Raw genomic sequence first — 23,166 nt, forward strand, 5'->3', positions numbered from 1 at the left:
ATCACATCACATCACATGCTTACTTTTGCTTAAGTAGTATGTTCTATGTACGTACTCACACATACACATAAACACACACCTGTATTCGTGGGACTGATAATGCATTTGCAGAACTGTACTGAGAAGTATCTGGGAGTGAACTGGGGGAAGGTAAGCCTTCCTGGGGAGAAATGCCACCATTTCCCCATTATTGCTTGGCACAAGGCACACAGGGTCACGGTGCACCGTGGGAACCTGCCCTCCTTTCTCAGATTATAGTTAAGTCATGGGTGAAATAGGTACAAGCTACAAATGCTACTGCTTATATTAACAGATGTTCAGTCTTGAAGGTGATGATATGATCTTATCCACAGAGAGTAAAACTGGGCTTTCTAATACTACACCACCACCTGAAGAGACAAGGGAAGCTCTGCATGCTATGCTGCAGAAGAGAACCAAACGCTGCCACCAGAGAAAGTTCTGTGGATACTCAGGTCAGTGCCAACTTCTGGCACTTGCCATCCAATCTTATTTACTGCCAACTCTACTTAAGGATGACCTATATGGACAGAGAAAGTAGGATTAATCCCAGTGTTCAGCATTGGTGCAACTACTTAATAAATACCAAGGATACACTTTTACAAGATAACTCAGCAGTCAAAAGAGAAGGCGAATCTCTACAAGAGAAGAGCTGCTGGGTGCTAGAGCTGGCACTCTTCTGAGACTGGGGAGTTAGCAGGGAATGAAGGCAGTCGGGCTTCCACCCATGGTCCCCACTGATCATAATTATAAATAACAGCCCAAGGGCCCTGGGTCTAACCCCTGAGAGCAGCCACTGCAAGGATGGGAGGCTTCCTGTTCCTAACAAGAGACAGACGCTTGGGCAGAACGGGAGTCTGTCTTCTGTGTTAAAGAGACACACAGTCAGGTCATTACATAGTACTTTTATAGTTTAAAAAGCAAACTAAAAGGCCTGGATGCACCTTGTTTATTGGGCAAATTCTCTTTAACAGTGGTGTCTGCCAAGGCCAGTTTTTGCTGTAATTGGTGTTTTGGTTCACAGGTCCACAAAAACAATGTGGGGTCAATTGGCGCTAAAGGGGCTTTAGCATCACCAGCGCTCTCAGCTTTTAGGCCTACGACGGTCAAGTCACGCCAGGTGAGGTGGCACACGCTTTTAATCCCAGCACTTGGGGGGCAGAGGCAGGCAGATTTCTGAGTTAGAGGCCAGTCTGGTCTACAGAGTGAGTTCAGGACAGCCGGGGCTACACAGAGAAACCCTGTCTCGGAAAAAAAAAAAAAAAAAAAAAGATGGTCGAGACACAGGTCTCTTGTTTTCAGAGGGGAACGGAACCTTCTGCCAGTTCTCTAACACCTGTTTCCGACTTGCCTTCCACACAGATCCTTGAGGCACTTGACAGTGTTTGTGTGAAAGCCGATGAAAACCACAGGGCATGATGTGGTGTCATGAACTCCAGTTCCTTTCTGTATGTTAACGGTAAAATTAACCAGTTGGTTGTCACTTAAATCTATAAATGCTGTTTCTGCCATCTGGGTTCTATGGTGGAAAGCATCACAAATACATTTAACTAAGGATATAACCAAAATTATATTAGATTTCATAAATAGGTTATGATATAAACAAAAATGTTTCAGTAATATTATAAATACAAAAAAGGACTGTGTGAGAAAACTACCTCTAGAAAGGCAAGAATCTTGGTGTTAAACACAAGTTAGATTCTTAACTGCTGAGCCATCTCGCCTGCCTCACCACGTTCAGTTCTTGGTATAATAGTAAACAATGAAAGTGTACTCTTTAAGTACAAACACTCAAAACTATAAAACAGATTCTATAGCTATGGCTGTCTCCAAGTCACAGAGAGGCAGAGGACATCGTCTCTAAGGCAACACCAAGAGTAAGCAGTAGAGCAGATTCCAAGTTCTAGCCAAGTGGGTGCTTTTCACCGCTAGATTATATATTCCACTGCTGTTCTTTCTTGAAGCAAGAACTTGCTATGGAGTCTTGGCTGGCCTATATAGATCTGGTTGGCCTCAAGTTTACAGTGATCCTCCTGCCTCTGTTTCCACAGTACCAGAATTACAGACATGAGAAACTATGCCCAGCACTAAGTACTTTTAAAAACAGATATCTGCACATTTTCTGAAATGTTTAGTATTCCATCAGTCCCCGCTCTCTGCACTTCCACCGAACCTGGGTTCTATGCAGCCACCCTAATAGCAGACTCTGCTATAAGACCATGAACCAAGTACCATGTATCTTATTTTTCCAATGCCCATCTCTGAGTAAGCTCTAGTGTAACACTGTCTCTGCACACAACCAACCCCATGCTAATAGAGCACAGAACGGTTTTTAAAGGTACAGTAAAATAATAATGACCAAAAGCCCAAGCTTCACAGGATAAACTATCTCAAAGCCTTTGCTTGCTTCCATATCAACAATTCATAGAGATAAGACCAGATTTAACAGATGGGATCCTTGCACTCTGAGGCAGTTTACAAAGTTCTAGTGTTCATTCCTTTATATAACTCTAATAACAATTACAACTAAAAAGGAGGCACAAAAAAGATATTCACATAATACAAATGAAGAAACTGAGAAAATTAACAGACCCAGTCGAAACTCATTTAAAAGGACAAATGTCAGAGTAAAGACCAGAACTGACCTGTGAAATGTGCTGTGCTCTTCTCTCACTATAATTACACCCAGTCACCCACTGTTATTTTAGAGAAAAAGACCTGGCTGGAATATGCTTTTCAATCATGCCACATGAAGGGGCTTCCACTGCCTTGGGCCTGACCTGTCAAGCGATCTTGCTGTTTGTATGGATGCCCCCTCTCGCTCCTGTTACACCCTGGAGAACTCTGTACTTCCTAATGAGATATTCAGCACACCAGTGCATGGTGGCTTTGCTAAACTTTCTCTGGTATTCTATAGACTTATCTGACTTTACTTGTCCTGTGACTTCGGGTATAGTCTTCTGAAAACAGAAGGATTTTACTACTGAATTATAAGTGTGTCTATTAGAAGAATGTGAACATTAATAAAAGTAAAATAATATCCATCATAAGTGTAAATCAATTCCACCAGTATAAAATCAATATTCATCTACCACAGAAACATTCTGTAATCCTTTACCTTTAATTGAGAAATAAGAGTATAAATTCTTTTCCTTTACTCCTGAAATAAGAACTATTAGTCTTACTCATCCGAGACAGCTTACTTTAGAAATCAGAAGCTAGGATCAAAAACTATTTATTAAAAGTAGTGAGTAATCATACATATATTTATATATTCAGCAATATGTCTAAATATATCTTTCTTAAAATAGCACTGCACATTAAAAAACCAAATTGGAAAGGAATACTGGTTGACTGCTAAGAAACCATGAAACAAGCTTGTCTCTGGCCTTAAGGAAAAGAAGTGTTTACAAAGTTTAACAAGGTATCTAAAATAGTAAATGAGCCTTTCTTACACGTAACAGGCATACTTTTACACAGGGAAACTAGGAATTAACTTTTCTAGGAGACAATACAATAGGAGTTTTGCCTTTCTAAGTCAAATGTAAGAAAAAGAGCCATTTTGCATACTATATTCAGCTTCTTGAGGCTTTTTGTTGGTTTCTTTGCTGGGTTGTTTTGGAGACATGGGCTTTCCATGTAGCCCAGGCTGGCCTTGAACTCAGGATCTTCTTACTTCTGCCTCCCACCCTTTAAAAACCATTTATGGTCTCCTTTAGGATAGTAAAGAGCAGAGCAGTCATACGCTTAGAGACAGAAGAAGGTCTCCAAATGGAAGGCACATCTTAACGCTAACAAAGCAAAGGATTAACAGTGTGATGTGTCAATAATCCTCCAGCTGGCTTAAAATTTCAAATCCACAGACAGTAGAATGCAAGGAATAGGAATTGTCTGAATTCCATTGACAATCTCTGTGGGAACTGCCAACAGAAAACCAGTTAGCTTTTCTGGGTTTCAGGTTTTCTTTCTTCTCCTGGAGATACAGCAAGATGTGTAAAGGCAAGGAGAGAAACAAATCAGACAAGAGTTGAGTTCCAGAAGTCAAGTCATCATTACAAAGAGAACAATAGTGACGGCATTGTTCCACCACAAACAGCACGGTGGCCACACCTGACATCAGGCCTCTCACTTTACAAGCAATGCTTATCTGCTCACCTCCTGCGCTTGCCTTACAGGGAGCTGTTTCATGCTCATGGGAAGATGTCATGCTTATCTTACACCAAGGTCTCCACGGAGAGGAAGACAACTAAGTTAGAGACTTATTTAGTACTGGCTCGATGAAGCAGAGCCAAGTGGATTAAGCAAGCAGTCTACGAAGTTCAACAACAGAACCAAGTTAAGAAGACAGAGTTCCGTATTCTTAGTCCGACATGGACTTGCTCCTCATTGACTGCTAGAGCTATACATGGCTATGCAGAATCTTTCACCTAGAACCCTGCAGACGAGTCAAGAGGGGAAAACGCAGGAACCGGATGACAGGCATTGCTTAATCTGATCTATGTCGAAAAATGCAACGTGACATGGCAGTAATGTTAAGAGCACGGTGAGAGCGCAGTTCTTGGCGAGCACTCTTCCCAGAGTTCCAGCTCAGTCACCACACACCGGGATGAACCGGCATCCAGCTCTAACTGTGTTAAGGTGAAAGTACTAGTATTTGTCACACAATTCATGCATTAAAAAAAATGCTGCTGAGGATCAAATGATAGCAGTCTGCAAAGAAACAAAAAGCAAATATAACTGATATAGATGAATACATGTCGTATGTATAGCTGTATAAATATAAAATATTTACATATTTTCCTCAGCAGATAAATTAGGATGAACATTAAACACTACAGCATTTTATTTTACTCCAAGTGTGGATAAGTACCTTACTCTATGCTCATGTAAAGAGAATACTAAACTGCTAGGACCCACCAATAAATGTCTTATAAAGGAGCTCTGAACGCCTTGGGGAAAATGATAAAAGGGACATTGGAACTAAGTGATGGTTAAGGCCATCAAGACACTAAGATTATGACTTCCAAAAGGAACGGCACAGACTGCCCCAGCTTGCAGAGGGGACGACAGGGCAAGTACACAGGAACCTTTACAGAGAATGGACGATTAATACCTTAGTGACATAAATGACTGAGAAAGATGTTTCCAGTCTGACACTAGGTGGTGCCCTCTGGCCCAGACAACCCGTTTTCTATTTCTTGGTAAGGAGGCAAAGAAAGAAAACAGAGCAGAAGAGAGAAGCACTTGGGGGTGAACAAAAAGAACGCCTGGATTTCTAAGTGAGTGGGGATGCCGTGGCCAACTGCAGACCCAGTCACAGGTAGACATGCATCAGCAACAGTGAGAGCTTCCTGGCTCTTAGAACAGACACCAGGGGTCAGAAGAAGGTGGTTCACACCGAGTCCACACAGGAAAACCACTGGCTGGTACTTCTGAAATGTTCCTGGGATGCCTGCCTAGATCCCTAATGCCATCTACCAAAGCGGGAGTAACCACTATCTTTTCCCTCATACAAGACTGATGGAAACAAGGAGGGCCACCCCAATAGCCACGGCTTCATGCCGGCTCCCTAGTAAGGACTTTCTGCCACTGCAGGTTGAAAATCCAGGTTTAAACCTGTTAAGTATATGATGCTCAGTGCACTGCCTCTGTGATGAATGAGTGTGTGCTATGATGTTAAATTTATACAAGTCCAAGTATCCAGCTCAGCCCAGGGGTGCTCACTACTTCAAAAGTTCAAGGTCTGTGTTAGTACCAGGGAAGAATAAATGCACTTCACTTCAGAAGTTCAAGGTCTGTGTTCACCAAAGGCTCTGCACAGCTTCATTGTCTTTCTTCATGCAAACAACATAAAGGCTTTCCTGAAGCTTGAAAAGATTTCAAAGAAACCGTAGTGAAACCTGGTCGCATCTATTTGCTTGCCCTAGTCAAGTCTAAGTGAACAAGCGGCTGAGAGATTGAAGACTTTGGTTTACTTAGGTATTGCCAATTTAGAAAGCAAACATTCCTGCAAGCAAGTGTTTAACTGACAACTAAACCAAATAGAAAATAAAGGGGGAAAAAAAAAACCAAACAAACAAGGCACACAGCTGGTGCCTGAGTTTTCAAAGATATGGAGACTGATGCAAAACTCTATGTCCAATTCTGAGAATTAGCAAGTCTATCAGGATCTATCCACCAGTCTTACAGACTTTTAGGACTCCTATAATTTCAATACCCATAGTGAATGGAGTCAACCTTATAACTTGAACGAGTATTTATATAAGCTGCAGGACCTTATTCCACTGCATTAGCTCAGAATAAGTTGGAAGAAATGTCATCAAGTTGCTGTCCAAGATCTTGGATCTACGATGCAAGAATTAAAATGCAATCACTATTATACCCAATGAAACGGCCAAGCCAAAACTTTCCCTTTTGCTTCCGGGCTTAATAGAACGCTTCAGTGTAAATACCAAAGCTGTTAAAAGTTCTTAATAAGATCCTTGAACACAGGGGATTGTAATATTTTAACAGTATGCTTCAGAGCTTATGGACAGTAGGGCTTAAAAGTGGTACGTATTTTCTTGTGTGACAAACTGTTTCTTCTGGCTTAAGTTTTAGTTTAGGAAAACTCCACATGTAACATTTTAAGGGGTGCCGCACATTTCTGTTTGAGAGAAAACTGCTGAACTTCACGGTCACGACCACACTGTCAGCTGAGTCTACGAAAAATGGATTCGGCGGGCAAGTTAACAGGTTTCCGAGACTCAACTTCGCATAAAACCATAGGGGGAAGAGTCACCTCGGCATTGACATCGCCTAGAAAGCCCTGCGTTTCCCATTTTTGACCTCCTTCGGATGTGGGAGATGCCTGTCACTGTTGAGGCCGGTCGCGAACTCTCGGGGACCGGGGACCGACGATCTCCCGGGCGCACCTGGCTCGGGGATGGCTGCGGGAACGTCGGGCCGCGCGCACTAGCCGCCGGGGTAGCTGTCACCGGCCGTGGGGACATGGGAGCCACCGGAGCCGCGGCCGCTCCGCGCGCAGAGGGAAGGCGCTGGCGTCCCCGCCACCACAGCCCGGTCGGCCCCTCGGTAGCCCGCCGCGGCCTAGTGCCGCCCGCCCGCCCGCTCGCTCGCTCGCCTCACCTGCGCGGCCGCGGCGCTTCTCCCGCCGCCGGTCGCTCTCGTAGAAGCCCAGCGTCTCGGTGTGTTGGGGCGCGGGCCCATGGCCGCCACCACCCGGCTGCTCCGCCTCGCCGCGGCCGGTCCGCTCGGGGCCGTCCGCGCCGCCACCGCCGCCTTCTCCCGGGGCGGCCGCGTCGCAGACGCCCGCCATGTTCCGAGAGCCACACACTGTCCCCGCCACCTCCCTCCAGCCGCCCGCCCGGCCTCCGCCTCCCGCCGGCCCCCTCGCCGCCTCGCCCCGCCCCTCGCCCGGGCAGCCGCCATCCGTAGCCCGCCGGCCGGCGCGCGCCATTGGCGTCAGCGGCGCGTGGGAGGCCGCGGTGGCCGCCGCCACGGCCGCCGCCATCTTCTTCCTGCCGTCGCCGTGGCGCGCGGCGGGCTCTGCGGACCGGGGCGCCGCGCCGGGCTCCATGCCGCCGGGTCGCGCGGTGGGGGACGGTGGGCGGCAGCGGGGCTCGGCGTGGTTGTCCGCGCGGCCGGAGCCCCTTGTGCCCGTGCGGTGGCCGGAGTGCGCCGGCGCGACCCGCCTGGCCTTGGCTGCACGGCGACTGGGGCCGGGCTCCAGCTCTGTGGCTCCCGCCGGCGCCGACCCGGTGGCTCTGCTGTCTTGGCTGCATCTCTCCTGCATATTTATGATCGTCTGTCACATTCCCTGTCCGTGGACAGTGTCCAAAGCCTAGCTCGGGGGAGCGTGCCAACAGGTGGGGGACTCGGCCCGACGGGCAAAGTGCTCGATGCGCCTAAAGCGCCGGGGACATTCTGGGTTGCCTTTCGGGAATAGGGTTATGTGACTGCGGGTGGCAGCCAAGGCGGCCTGGTTCTGTCAGATTGTCACCGCTTGCCGTGAGACTTGTGACCCTTACCCCCTCACTGGTAGTCACGGATAGCCGCGCTGAGACCAACGGATGCTCGCTGGGTGCAAATGAATCCGCCTCAGCCTTGGAAGACCTTCACCTGGGATTCCTACATTCTTGCTGTGCGCTCCTGTAACGCACGCGGTGGCCCCTGGATTGCCTTCATGCCCACTTCGGAATTAACCTGCATTGTGGCAACTTTTTAAATGAGTAGAAGCATAGCAAATACCTCTTCACTCTCTAAACTGCCCTACACTTAAGCCGAGAAGCGATGGAGCAGGCCTAGAACATCCAGGAGAGCCTTAGAGATGGAAAGCTAGATACCCGATTGCAAACTCCGCAACTTTTCTGTACTGTACTGCAGCAAGGCCATTTGACAGTAGGGCGGGATGAAGGGATAGGAGGGTTAAAGAGGAACTTGCAAAGTCCAAGAAATCCCAATCCCAATTCAATGTAAACTTTACATTGTGGAAAACCAAACACTGCAGAGAATATTATTTAAAGTCAGTTTGGTTTTATTTGGTAAAACTGGATCTTAAAAACAGTGCCCTTGACAAAGCTCCAGCATCATGAAAATCAAAAGACACAGAGTTTTATATACTGTAAGGTTTCCTCCAACCTAAGTTTATTATCTGTGTTCCAAATCTTAAATAGTCAAAGAAGGGAGAGGGGCCCTGTCAGGGTTGCTATTTAAAAACTCCTGTTTTAAAATGATATTGCTAGAAACCTAAGACTATGTCTTTCCTTTATAAAGATTATATTTGGTTGCTATTTATATGTTCCTCAGAGATTTTCCTGGTTCGATACTATCAAACCCCAAAATAAGGAAGCATCCAGAAAGCTTGAAGTTAGGTTACAAATAACCTTAAGATGCAAACACCTTACATAGTACAGAACGTTTAGTTTTGTGACTTTGGCATGGATATATTATAGGGCAAAAGGGTACTATTTCTCTTTTGTGACAAGCTGGAATACTTTATGATGTTTTTAGTTTGCCACTATTAAGTGAATTAATCTCTTGATAGCACATGCAGCATATCTTTTAACCCTAGGTTGTTTGAAATGAGTGCCTCTCACTTTTCTTGAGTAAAAACAAAAACAAAATAAACAAAAACTCTAATGAAAACATCCGTCATTGTGGAAAGACCTGGACTCTCTGACTTTCAGTGTTTGACCAAATGAGCAGAGGTGAGCCTCTTTCTGCTCTATTTCCCCTACCATGAAATCACATTTGGGCCAGACTGCAAGGACCTCTTAAACCATCACAACTATGCCAAAGTGTATGCATTCCCCATTTTAGATCCTTGTGCAATGTAGTTTAAAAAGCTAGATTAGCCTGTTGATATTATCAAGATTTATAGGAAATGTATGAAATCCTTAACTAGAGTCACTTTGTACCTGGTCTAAAACTTGAAAAAAAGAAATGAAAGCACAATAACTGTACTGATAACACATCAAAGATTTCCATAGCTCTATGTGCCCTCTTTCTTTTCTCTGCACTCCTTTATTTGTTGATGTGGGAGAACTAACTGGTGGATGTAGGCTGGACTTCTGGGCTCTAAGCTGTGGTTTGCTACTCCAGCCTCAGGTTCTCCAGGAGCAAGCAAGCTTCTAAGATTATTCCAGTGAGTGTTCCAAAGGACACTACTCCCCGGTGTTATTTGAGGGTGGCTGAAATGTTAGGACTGGAAGAGATGGCTGGAGTGTGTTTCAGTCATGTAGCTGCAGAGGCAGAAGTCACATGGCTAGTGAAGCCCGTGGGACTCCACCAGAAATCTGCTCTGACGATGCATGGCTTCTGTTTCGGGCAACATGGAAGTCAGTATTTCCTTCTGAAGCTGTAGCCCTGAGTTTAATTCATTTGCTGTTTTATCTTCAGAGAAAAAGTTGTATATTTCTTGGTGGTGATGATACTTTTTTTTTAAAGATTTATTTTATGTGGATATGGGTGTTTTGCCTGTGTGCATGTATGTGTGGTATGTGCCTGGAGCCCAGAAGAGGACATTGGATCCCCTAAAACGAGAATTAACAGATGGTTGTAAGCTATTATGTGGGTGCTAGAAACTGAACCCAGGATTTCTGCAAGAGTTTTTCACTGCTGAGCCACCTCTCCTGCTTTTGAATGTTTGTTTGTTTTGGAGGTAAAGTTTCACTTAGGCCAGATTGGCCTTAAACTCAATGATCCTCCAACCTCATCCTCCCAAGTGCTGGTATTATAGATACGCTTAAGAGTTGAGGCCTTTTTTAAAAAATCTAAACAGCTTCACTGTAAGGTTAGAAATAAAAATATACTATTGTGTCTATAGTAAGGCTTGCAGCGAATTGGTGGGGGTTCATTGTATTTCTGGGCTTCAGTAGTGTCTTCTACCTTTGCCAATCTTTTCTCCCCCTATAACTGAGTCTCATGGTGTTTTATCCTCTCTGGGTTTGCTCCATAGAAATTAACTTTGTTTATTTTTAGAAGAAATAACCCCACTGAATATGCCTTTGATTGTAATATGCCCATTTCAACTTAACAGTAACCAGCAAAATCTTATTCCTATGTATTTGCTCAGCATGAGGATATTTGACTGAGATCACAGTAATTCAAACTCTGAAAATTATACGAAACATTCTGTTCTAATAATCCTTTGCTAAAAGAGATATTTGGACAAAGATAGTGAGTTCTGAAAGGTAGGCTTTGCTTATTTACTTATTTACTTACTTGAGGTAGGGTTTGTCTGTATAGCCCTGGCTGTCTTGGAACATTTTCCGTAGACCAGGCTGGTCTTGAACTCAAAGATCTGCCTGCCTTCCTTGAGTGCTGGACTTAGGACATGATGGCATGTATCGCCATCACCGCATGGCAGGTTCTGCTTATGTGACAAAAGTGTGAACATAATTCATATTCTGTTAGTTAACAGTATTTTCAGCTTACCATCAGATATATTGATTCCATATAGGCATTTAAGTTTCTGGAAAATTCTAAAATACTGATGAAAGGGACCTAGGAAATGACTTACCAGTTCCTCATTCTAAATTTTTCTCTTTGAGGTGAAAAGGTATTTCTCATCACAATTGAAAAAAAAATAATGTCACATTTAGAACTATTTTTTAATCACCTAATTAACATTTATGCTTATGGGAGAAACTCATATCTTCCCTTATATTTATTGCTATTTCTTTTTTTAAAAAAATATTTATTTATTTTATGTATATGAGTACACAGTCACTGTCTTCAGACACACCAGAAGAGGGCATCAGATCCCATTACAGATGATTGTGAGCCAGTATGTGATTGCTGGGAACTGAACTCGGGACCTCTGGAAGAGCAGCCAGTGCACCTTAACCGCTAAGCCATCTCTCCAGCCTTTTTTGCTATTTCTTAACATTCTCTTTATTTCTACCAAGCATACGTTAAGATTCAGAAGGTAGACAGATCTTAAGGTCTCCCAGTCCCTGTTGCTAGCCTTACGGGTGCTTTGTTCCTCTGTTCCTCCGTGGTGAACTGTTTATTGCTGGGCTGGGCTGCTCATCAAGCGGTAGTTGGTAATAGTGAGCTTTGTACACTATTTGGATAAATAGTTTACCTTTTCCTAGTGTTTCTAATTGAAGTTCCATGGGTTTGGTAACTAAGTATTTGTTTTCTTCTCCCTCTTTTAAAGTTCTCTGGGCTGTGATCCTGCTCCTGTACCTGGGTCTCTCATTCTGCTCAGTCCTCAGTTTGTCCTGTATTCTATCCATTGCCCCTGGCTTCTGAGGTACTGAAAGGGACTGTGCTCTCTAGCTAAGACCTAGGTAACCCAACTGTTTACCTACCACTTCTCCCTTGGTTATAACAAAGCATTAGAAATACATAATAAAATTACAAATTCTCAAAACAATCCTTTTGGTTTGTGCCTTTCTGGTTTTAGAGATCCATCTGATCTCCAATTGTCCTTTTACAGGCATGTGTTTTAGCTGACAAATGGTTTTCTCAAAACAACCCCTGGTGTGTGTGTGTGTGTGTGTGTGTGTGTGTGAGTGAAAGTGGGCAAAATAGTTGTTTGAGACTAGAACAGAGGTTGGGATTTCCAGTTCTGGCTCTCCCTTTCCAGGATTGAGCTTGTATTGGTAAAATGCTCCTGCTCTTTCTTGACATTTCTTGTTCTGGTCCACTTTCAAATAACTAACCACTTGCCTCCCTTTCATATTACAATCTAGGAATGTAGTCTCACAGAAGAGAACAGTGTGGTGGTTAAGTTATTCAAACAGCAATAATATTATATATATATATATATATATATATATATATATACACACACACATACATACACATACATATACATATATACACAAACTGTCCTCAAACACTGTTTGGCTATTTAGTGTGGCTTTAGCCAAACAGTGTTTGAGGATAATTTGTATTCTTTACTATGCTCTGTCTAAGGTGATACAAACATTTCCTGTTTTCTTGAGCACATGTCCTCTGGTGACAGATGCATGCTAGGTTCAAAGTGTTTCAATATGATTCAGACATAAATTTCTGATCGTGAAAAAAAAAATGAAGGTGAAGCCAGACACTGATCATTATTCACTGTCCGAGTGCTCAGTCTGACCTTCATCTATATATCTAGTTAAGTATCACTAAGTGTGTGAGTAGAAATGTATTTATAGTGCGGCAAACCATTTTAAATAGTTAATTCTGGTGTTTATTATGGTGCTCGTGTGTATGAGCTGACAGCTGACTAGATGCTCCTCTTCTGAACACTGTTTTGTGAATATTGGTTTTTATTTTTATAAGCTTGATAGAAACATGGTGTCTGGTTTATCTTACTGTGGCCGTAAAAGCCAGTCACATATGGAGTTAAAGGAACTAAAATAGAGTGACTCCATTGGCTTTGGAACGGACTAGAACTTAAAGTTTTCCTTTGATCTGCATTCATTTCTAACATCTAATCACGCCTCATGGAAAGAGCCCACTGATGTGGCTGACAGTGGTGTCCTATAGGCTGCAAAATTGGCTTCTACCTTGAAAACTTTGTATCAGGAGTTTTGTTTTTGTTTTTGTTTTTTGTTTTGTTTTGTTTTGTTTTTGCTTTAGTGAATCACAAATAATTAGCCACACTGTTGTACTGAGACAGCATCCATTAGTCCTCAGGGATGCAAGTTAACACGAGAGGACCTATGCAAGCATGTGTCTTAGCTGACAGATGGTTTTCTCAAAACAATTCCTAGGACATGTGTGTGTGTGTGCGCGCGCACACGCATACATGTAAGTGTGCAAAATAGATGATTGAGACTAGAACAGAGGATGGAATTTCCAGTGATAGCAAGAAGTGTTCTCCAGAAAAAATGGTAGAATATGGCAGATCAAGCTCCTAACGTGGGGTTGGGAGGCCTGGTAGAAGGTCATGAGACGTGCCACGTGCTTGTTGACCTTATTGTCTTAAATCATGTAGGAAAGGACAAAATAGAGTCTCAAGAAATTTCCTTCTATTCTACAACTGTGTGATTTTACTACTCTCTGCATTATTTTAGGCTGTCACTAAGTGGTAACTTTGCATTCACTTTAATATTATTTTTCTTCTATGGGACCATTGTCAGTTGTGATGTTTAGTTTGAATGGCCTGCTTTCAGTCATCAGAATGGAGTGCTCTTTTCCAGTAAACAATGTTGGCGTTCTTTTATTCTTTTATGAGTAGGTATTGTACAAAGCCCTAGCCTGACAAGATCAATGAGAGGCACTTCCCACCCATAAGTGTATACTATGAATGGATGTAGTAAGCATAGACAGATGCACATAGACAGACAGACACACACACACACACACACACGGGGGGGGGGGGGGCAGGGGTGCTGACACAAAGGGCAGTCGATGAGGTATCCTGATAGTGCTAAGGAGAGACTGACTAACTATACTTTGAGAGAGTCAGAATGACTTAAGGGAAGTGGTTGCTGACTGGATTTGCAAAGATGAGCTTGCCAAGCAGAAAATGGGGTTGAGGAAGGCATCCAAAGACCTACAGAAGGCAAATGGGCAGAGGGAGACGGAAAGGAAGGCATAACACTCTTTGAGTTGGACTTGAAGTTTCTGTGCGTAGCTAATCCTAAAGGATGCTGTGAAGGAGTAGATGAATAGTAGTAATAGGGATGCTCTGGGTAGGTAGAAGAATGGCGAGAAACAGGATGAGGAGAAACAGCCTGACCTTCACAGGCTGAAGAATAGTCTCAGGATGCTCGTAGGTTTGAGATTTGCTTGCACTTCTGTCCACAACAGCTGGCTATGACAAGAAAGAGTATTGTTTTAATTAAGGATCTGTGGTGGTCTGAGTTTTACTCTCAATATCGAGTCCAATAGTTAGGAGAATTTACCAGCCTCTGACTTCTTTTTTCTTCACGAGAAGCTAGGGTACCATTTGTGGGGTAAATATTTCAAAGATTGTCTTTATCTGGCAGGAAGGTAACCACAAACTAAGAATGGGATTTCTTGAAAGGGACAGAAAGACATTTTGCTAACAGCTGTGTGTTTGTGACATCATAGCATCACCTTTCCCTGAATTCCAAATCAAAGCATTTTAGTCACTGAAGAGGCAGAAGAGGGTAATGGCTCATGAAGCTGCTTGTGTGAAATTTGAAGTTCTAGAAGATTCTGAATAACTATAAATTCCAGGTTGGGGGGAGATGCTATCTGATTTTCAGTCTGCGTGTCTGTCCTCTCCCCAGAATTTCACAGGTAGGATGAGTGTATGTCAGCTTGGCATGAGATGCTCTGTTTTGATCCATTTAATTTAGACACTTGTTATAACGTAAGTGCTTTTGCTTTCACTTTGGCAATTGGCATGCAATTTTAATTAGCACTTGGAACACAATAGAATGTGTTGATGAAGCACAAGACATGAAGAAATACGTTCATAATGGCCTGTCTTGAGGACTCTGGCAGCATCCAAAAAAGATATTCTCAGTGTACTGCACAGGATTTCTGAGAACTCAGCCTGGCTGGCATTTATGCTCTTATATATTAATCATCTCAGTGTTTTCAGATGTCAAAATATTGGCATGAGCAGAGTTGTCATCTATGCTGCACCAAGAATACTAATTTCTCTATTATCTTGATAAAGTGGCCAATGTATAAAGAAACGATGTATTTTCTATGCCTTGCCAGACTTCTCTTCCAACCTCGGCCATCCATGTCTTCCTAAGTTGTTAAGCCCCCGCAGCCATCTCTTACCAGCATTCCTCCTATTGCTCGCTTGCTTCTGTTTATAACTATTTTCCGCCTCTGGCAACCTGAGACTGCGCTGCATGGCATTTTGTCAAAAATGATTCTCTTCCCTGTTGACTCTTTTGGTTATTAACATTGTCAACTTGACAGGACCTAGAGTCACCCAGGAGAAAAACTATGGCGCATGTCTGTGATGGGGGTTCTAGAGTGGGTTAATTCATGCAGAAGACCCATTCTGTAACATCTTTCCGTGGTCCGGGGCCCAGCCTGAAAAGGAGAAAGCAAGCCAAATACCAGCGTTCACTGCTCTCTGCCTCTTGTCTGCTGATGCAATGCGAGCAGTTGCCTCAAACTCCTGAGACTGCCCTCGCCAGCCTCAAACTGGGAGCCAAAGAAAACTCTTCCAATAAAGTTTGTCACTCTGATGTCTTGCCACAGCAACGAGAAAATTAACTAATACAATTCTCAATGCCATATCTGGTTTTTGGGTTTTTTGTTTGTTTGTTTGTTTTGTTTTTGTTTTTTGCTCTGTTTTTGTTTTTTTAATTGCACTCCATTGAAAGGTACAGGGCAATGGACTAGAAAGAATATGCACATCTTCACTGCACTAACAGAGGACGACTCTGTCTCCTTACCTGCCCTGGGGATTGGAACCAATTAACTTCTTTGAGCTTCTTTAAATGAGGATAATGATACCTGTTATGCAGGATTGTGGTCAAGATGAAATAACTTCCGTTCATCAACTCAGCATGTATACAGAGCCCTATGGCTCGTGGGTAATTGTAAGTATTGTTTACTGTACTTGCTACCAAGAACATGAAGGTGAATAGGCCATGGCCATGTCCTAAAGACTTTAAAGGAGGGACAGACAAGAAAATAGGCAACTGTATAATAATTTGTGATGAATGAGCAGGCATTGTGAGGACAGGGTTCAAGGCCTTGGAGTGAGAGCGTCAGGAAGGAGAGTCGAGGGTGAAGCATGTCCGAGTCAGAGCAGGCTCAAGTTTGAAACCCAAGGAGAGCTGCAGCTTCTCTGTGGTGGTGTGTGTGACTTAGGATGGAGCTTAAATATCAGGAGGGGCCATGCAAGCCGGGAGCTGCAAATATCAGGGAACCCAGGAAGGTCCTGGACCCTGGTTGTGATTTAGGAAGATCTCTTTCCTTTGCTGAGTGGTTTGAAAGAGTTCAGTGAACCAGTATGACCAGTTAGGAGGCTGCAGTTGGAACAAAGTAAAGATCACCTAGGCAGCAGTAGGAATGGGGAAGACACCACCCACTGGGAGACTTAGCCAGAAAAGGGAGTGGGGTGAGTTAGAGAGAGGAAGGAAGGAAGGAGAAGAAACTTTAAGGAAAATTCTAGGATTTTTGCCTTGGGTTTGTGGCCCATTGTGTGATACAGGAAATGCAAGATGGACAATTCATAAGCTACAGTTGGTTGCTATGTCTTAACTGTCCCTTCCAAGAAGTCATGTTGGAATTTTATTGCCATAGTAACAGTCATAAGAGTGGAGCCTTTATGTAGTGATTAGGATATTAGGGTGATGCTCTCATGTCCAGGGTCATGCATCTACCTAGACAGTGTGCCCTGCTATTGTGGACACCCTACCTTCTTTTCCTCTCTGTCTGTCTCCATCTCTCGTGAGAATGTGCATATGAATGAACGTACTTTCTCACCATGTTATGAGTCAGTTGAAAGTCTTCTGAGCTGTGACGGCTAATATTGGCTCCACTTGACAGGATCTTGAAGTAGCTAGGAGAAAAAGCTCTAGGCTTGTCTAAGTGGGGAGATCCCTCCCCAAACATCCTCAATCATCACCATCCCCTGGATTGAAGTGCTGAGATGAATAAAAATGGGAAAATAAGCTGAACACGAGCAAGCACTGCTTTCTGTTTCTCTGCTGATGTACTAGGGACAGCTGCCTCACACTGCTGGTGCCGTGCATTCTCTGCAATGATACGCAGTACTGTGGAACTATGAGTCACAATAAACCCTCTTTAATGGTTATCTTTGTTAACACAACCCAGAGCCACCTGGGAAGCTAGTGTTAGTGACAGTTGTCTACATTGGGTTGGCCTGTGGACATATTTGTGGAGATTGTCATAAGTTAATTGACATGGGACGAGCTATCCCACTATGGGTGGTACCATCCCCTAGGAAGAGGATCCTGACCTTAGTAAGGGTGTAGAGTTTGAGCTGAGCATAAGCAAGCATGCACACATTGATTTCTCTCTGCTCTTGAAGGGCTGCTGCTTTAAGTTCCCACCACTTTGACTTTCTCACAATAATGGACTGTAACCTGGTATCAGAAGATAAAATAATCCGTTTTTTCCCTAAGGTTTTGTTTATTTGGTTGGTTGGTTGGTTGGTTGGTTGGTTGGTTGGTTGGTTGGTTAGGGTATTTTATCACAGCAACAGAAATGGACTAGAATACCCTCCTTTCTCTATGTTGCCTTTTGTCAGGTATTTTGTAATAATGAGAAAGCATCTAATACACCAGCCTTCCAACCACAGCCAAACAACTTTCTGTTGTTTGTAATTTATCTAGTCTGTGATTTCCTGTTGTGGCAGCAGAAAAAGAAAACTAAGAGTAAGGAGGATATAAAATGAGTCAGATACAGAAATTAGAATTCCAGCTGCCCCTCGGGGAAAGGAGGGCATTTTTATTTCATTATTTTGAACTCTATATATTGTGCCCCTGATTCACTTGTTACTACACATGAAGACTCCATCATGATATGGCATGGGAAGCAGTGAGGGACTTCGTGTTTGTTCTGGGAGAAGTCTCTAGTATACCATTCAGGATCTTCATCCCATTTTCTATGTGGCAGATTAAAATTCTTTCCTCTGGGACTTTTATTGTACCAACATTATTTGCACCAGGACGTAGTCTTTCTCACGTGTATTTTACAGTGAAGTGAAGTGAAGGCTTAGTATATCAAACTTCCTTTTCTTTGTCTTTCAAGTATTTGCAGTTTAACCTCTTCCCATGCTTAAATCTCATTTGAACATAACTTTTTATGATGTCAAATTTGTAGCATCAAATTTTAGACATATAAACTATAAACACCTGAATTTTAGACATCAGATCATTTTGACTTTTCATCAAGTCTCACGCAATATTTTTTATTTTTATTTTTTGCTGTTCTCAGATGTGTTTACCTTATTAAAAAAAAAGATATTTTCTTCAGATAATTATTCCAGTGTTTGAATTTGCCGATGGCAAGAGCTTCTTTTTCCTTCCTTTTCTCCTTCCTTCCTTTTTTCTATTTTTCTTTAATTCCATCTGTTTATTTACTTGTGAATACACATGGAAGTCACAGGATAAATACCATGTAGAAGTGGGCTTTCTTTTTGTACCATGTGGGATCTAGGGATGCAGCCCAGGTCAGGTGGTCAGGCTTGGCTGCACGTGCCTCTAGCCTCTGCCATCTTTCTGTTCTATCATAGGTGATTTCAAAACCACCTTTCCATTTTTAGGAGGCCTTTAGATAGATATAGTTTAGCCCTTAACAGTTTCTTGTTAGATCCTCAGATCAAAATTGTCTCTAGATGAATATCAGCATAGCTTATGCTGTATATGAGATACCCACATATCTAGGGAGATGTCTGTGGAAACAGATGTATGGACACAAGAATGGAGACCTGCTAAAAGATCTGTGAAGTGGATCTGGGCTTGGTGTCATTTTCATCTATGAAACCCAAGCAAATGATTGACATCTCAGAATGGGAAACGTATCATGAGAGAAGATTACCCTCCAAACCTAGGAGGACCAGTACTATTGTAGCATGAGATAGGGAAAGGGGATGAAAGCACGGGGGAAGACTAAAAGGGAAGGAAGGTGGCCATACAAAGAGGAAAGGCTACACAGAAACCCACAGGAGGAGGGAATCCAGCCAAGGAGGAGGAAGTGGTCACTGAGGCTAGCTGCTGGTTCAGATTTAGCCACAGCAGTATAACAATGAGGATGCCCGCGTCCTCAATGAGAGCCATCTCGTGAGTGGAGAAAGATCCATACTGCAGCTTTTACACGAGTCATGTGGGTGGAGGTACGCTTGCTTCAAGAAGGGCAGTATGCATATTTCCCATTACTATGGAAGAGACTTGAGCATGATGAGGTCTTGAGGAGTTGAAGGGGAGAGGATGATCTTAGATGAGAGTTGGATTCCCTGATTATCATAGGAAGCACCTAGTCTCCTCTGTACGATGGTTTTACACTTGTCTATCTGCCAGCATCTCCGGGTTTGGGACCCTGCTGCCAACATTATTCACCAGCCTCATTTAATTCTACTTTGGTTTTCCCTCCTGCCTCTGATACTTTCTGCAGACCAAGTATTAGCCAGACACTAGTTGTTTAGCATTTAAAAGACTCACTGGACTGGAGAGTTGGCTTGGTACATAAAATGCTTGTTGTGCAAGCATGAGAATCTGGGTTCAGATCCCTAGCATCCACATTAAAATCTGAAATTTGGGCACACAGTATATGCATACATAAAGCATACATCCATCTCAGTGCAAGGAATCTATTCCTAATCCAGAGTCCTGTTATCACTCACACAGCCTATTACCACCCTTTAGAAATACTCCTGTCCCATAGTACACTTCACATCAGATATGCTTTGCTGTGTGTGCTTTCTAGCTATGAGCTGAGTGTATAATTGCCATGTGTAAGGAAGCCCATCACTTACTCTTCTCATTTGTCCCATGGCTGTGCAAACCACAGCAAAAGGTATGTTGCCTCACACGCACTGGACAATGGTCAACATGTACACATTTGTGTTAATGGAGCACTAATCTTCACTGATTAGTGGGCATGTCCTAGTACCAGGCACTTTGGTAAGTCAGGGAGCTCACAACCCCGAGGAAACACAAGCCCAGCCCTCAGGAAGCTTCCTGTTTAACAGATAACTGAGTCCCTCCCCCCTTCTCCCCACCCCTCCCCTGTGCTGTGTGAAGAGGTAGGCAAAGACCCAATGCTGGTAAATGTTTCTTTGTTTCCACATCCTTGTCCTCCTAACCCTTCTTCCTTTCCCTCTTCTCTCCCCCCACCCCAGTCTCCCTCTCCCTTTCTCTTTCTCTTCCCGACAGACTCGATTAACAAACCAATGGTCAAACATGAAATGCACCCTTCTTACTGCACCCTAACTCTCCTGCCAGATTACACAACCTTAAAAGTTAACTTTGACCCGAAGGCTGGACAGGTTCCAGGACTCTGATGGACCTTAAAGGAAAGTTGTCTGCTTTCATAGCAGTCAAGATAGGTGGCTGAATCTTCAGGACACTGAAGAAAGGGCATTTGTTCTCTTTGAGTCCCTTTGTATTTTCAGCTAGTGTTCCCCTTCTACCCTGTCTGACACTGTTTTTGTTCTTATCATATTGCCTTTAGGACAAAGGGCAGGACAGTCCTGTTGGCCAATCTTGAGTCTAGCATGCTGGCTTGACTCCTGCCAACCTGATTTCCTGGCATGAGGATTTTACAACAACAACAAAAATAGTGGACTGACGTGCCACCATCTGCCTTCTCCCTGACAAGTTCCCAGGCTTCTGTTTTTGCTGGCTCTGAGGTAACCTCGGTCCTGACTTGCCCCTCTTTCTGGGGTATGGCATTGGTGCTTGTCAATGGAAAAACAAAAATCAAAACAACAACAAAACCACTGCTCTCTTGTAGGGATAAGAGATAATTCTGGAGCCACTTTGAGCTTCTTTTGTTTCCCTGTATCAAGCCTCCATACTTAGGTTGAAGTATGTCTAGTGAGGTAGAAAGGTAATGAGAGACTCTGGGTTCAGTTTGAGCCCAGAATTGAAGTGTGCACTAAGATGACCTCAGGGCTTCTTTCTCTGTCTGACAGGATGTACTTCAGTTGCTGCCTCTTGCTCTCCACTACAGACTGGCAAGGGGACAATGGTTTCTGTTGGTAGTTATCACGTGGCTTCACAGCACTTTCTATCAAGTGTGTTTCCCCTCTCTGTCCCCTCTAGCTTACCTTAGAGTACAAGCCCAGGTAGGCTGGTTATAGGACCTTCTGCTTCTGGGTTACAGGCACCTGGCAGTCTCCTCTGCAGGATCCATGGTTGCTCTGGGACCATCTTCAGCAGGTGGAGGAGCTATGAATGTTAGACATGCTTTTATTTTCTACTCTTGGCATCTATTCCCTGAGGCAACTAACCTTCCAGGTGTTCACAAACTCACCCAGGGGACCCAAAATGCAAAAGGAGTGGGGTGTCTCCCCACAATGTCTTGTACACATGCAAAGTGCCCATCCTCAAAAGGATTTCCCTTGAATAACAAGGTTGTCTAAATATATTTCTAACTAATACACATACCAGAACCAGAGGGCGGTGAGGTCTGCAGATGGTGGTGATGAGGTATGGGGGGGAGTAGTGCCTTGTCTGTACCCCTTCTGTGTTCTTAATCCCCCTTACCTGCTCTTTTTTGAGCCGTGTGGGGACATTTATCCAGAATCCTCTGTCTTTCCCCTGTTCTCATCCTTTCCCCTTTTACACGCACGCTTAGAATGGTGCTCAGGGATGGGGTTGCACTACGAGACTTCTGTCTTGGGCTCTTTCTTTGAGAGCCACACCACATTCAAACTCTGATTTAAATTCACAATAGGCATTTGCTTGTGTAGAATATCTCTCATTAAGTTTTTTACAACTTGTTTTCATCATGCTTTACATTTTTTTGTAGGCTTTTCTAAAAGAGATTACAAATATCAATTGATGGACACCCAGAGACTAAGACTGAGACTGAGATAGAGACTGGGTCTAATCAAGAAGAACGCTGGGCTTCTGCCCATACAGATGTGGAAACCAGACTCTTACTGGTTGGGTGCAACTATGAAACATCAGGTTCTCCACGGGGATAGGGACATCCCTAACACCCAACTAATCAGATTTCTCCAGTGGTACTTTCTCACCACCCCCCCCCCCAAAAAAAAACCAGACACCTCTCTATTTTAGTGATCAAGATCATAAGATCGCATGTGCCTTTGCTGTCTGTTCAATGATGTATTGAAAGTATTGGAATTAGGTGTTCCCAATGCAGCCATACACCGCCACCCCCATCCCCCCTCCCCCCATGCCTGCAACAACAATCCATATGAACAGACATGTCTAGAAAAAGCCACGCCTTTGTTGAAGATTCTGATTGGCTAATTGGCTGGTTAGAAACAGCCTGTGGTGGGGAATTGGAACTTTGCCAATAACTATGTCAGGAGCTAATTCCCTCTTTCTTCTGTGTGGGTCCCAGAAATTGAACACAGATCCTCAGCCTGGACAGCATCTTTACCTGCTAGCCCAGCTCTCTAGCCTTACTTCCCTTGACCACCATTTATCACCTACCTTTGTATCTGACCTAACATCCTTTCGACATCAAGTAAAAGTTTTGTAATGTGTTAGCTTAGACCATGAACTTCTACCAACCCCATAGCTAAGATTGTCCTCAGATAGCATTTGATGCTTACAGCAGAGATTTCCTTGCTTTGCTGTAATCTGCCTGCCTGATTTATTCAGTAAATTTATTGATTAATAACTTTCTTTTGTTCTACAGTTCTAAAAGGCTCACCTAACTGTTTCTATGATATGACTCATCATTAAGGACAGCCTGGATCTTAGCTCCTGGGCCATGATCACTCATATTTGGTTCAAAATAAACTGTCCCTTCCCCTTTTGGAGCAAGAGCTGTGTTTTGTGTTGACACCCTGATGAATGTTTTCAAACTTTTCTCCCATCTCAAATTCTACAACAAACTCGACCTGAATTCAGGAGTTAGGAGATCTTCTTGCTTTGTAATTGTAGGGAAACTGAGGTCAATGGATCCAAGAATTGTCTTAATGAAGAGCCTCAAAACTTAGTTTTATACATATAATGTAAGGGACTTCATTTTCAAAGCATCCTCATCTCATCCATGGGTTGGACAGATCAGCACAGGTGCCAAGGACTATGA

The 23,166-nt window shown here is 43.5% G+C and overlaps 1 protein-coding gene and 1 long non-coding RNA gene across 5 annotated transcripts in view; one reads left to right on the plus strand and one right to left on the minus strand.

The window, feature by feature from the left end:
• Positions 1-11,896, minus strand: part of Tapt1 (transmembrane anterior posterior transformation 1) — a 56,010-nt gene extending 44,114 nt beyond the window's left edge. Inside the window, exon 1 of one of the 4 annotated variants that reach the window (XM_006503939.4) lies at positions 7,147-11,896. In XM_006503939.4, coding sequence (XP_006504002.1) covers positions 7,147-7,802 — 656 coding nt within the window. In that variant the 5' untranslated portion in view covers positions 7,803-11,896. The remainder of the gene's footprint in view (positions 1-7,146) is intronic. The other 3 variants (XM_006503940.3, XM_030254388.1, NM_173764.3) reach the window with 3 other exon arrangements.
• Positions 11,896-22,895, plus strand: Gm35959. Its single transcript, XR_376934.4, has 2 exons — positions 11,896-20,785; positions 21,910-22,895. It is a non-coding gene; the product is annotated as a predicted gene, 35959 (long non-coding RNA).
• The last annotated feature ends 271 nt before the right edge of the window (positions 22,896-23,166 follow it).

The sequence above is a fragment of the Mus musculus genome, chromosome 5, assembly GCF_000001635.26.
Source record: "Mus musculus strain C57BL/6J chromosome 5, GRCm38.p6 C57BL/6J".
NCBI classification, from domain to species: domain Eukaryota; kingdom Metazoa; phylum Chordata; class Mammalia; order Rodentia; family Muridae; genus Mus; species Mus musculus.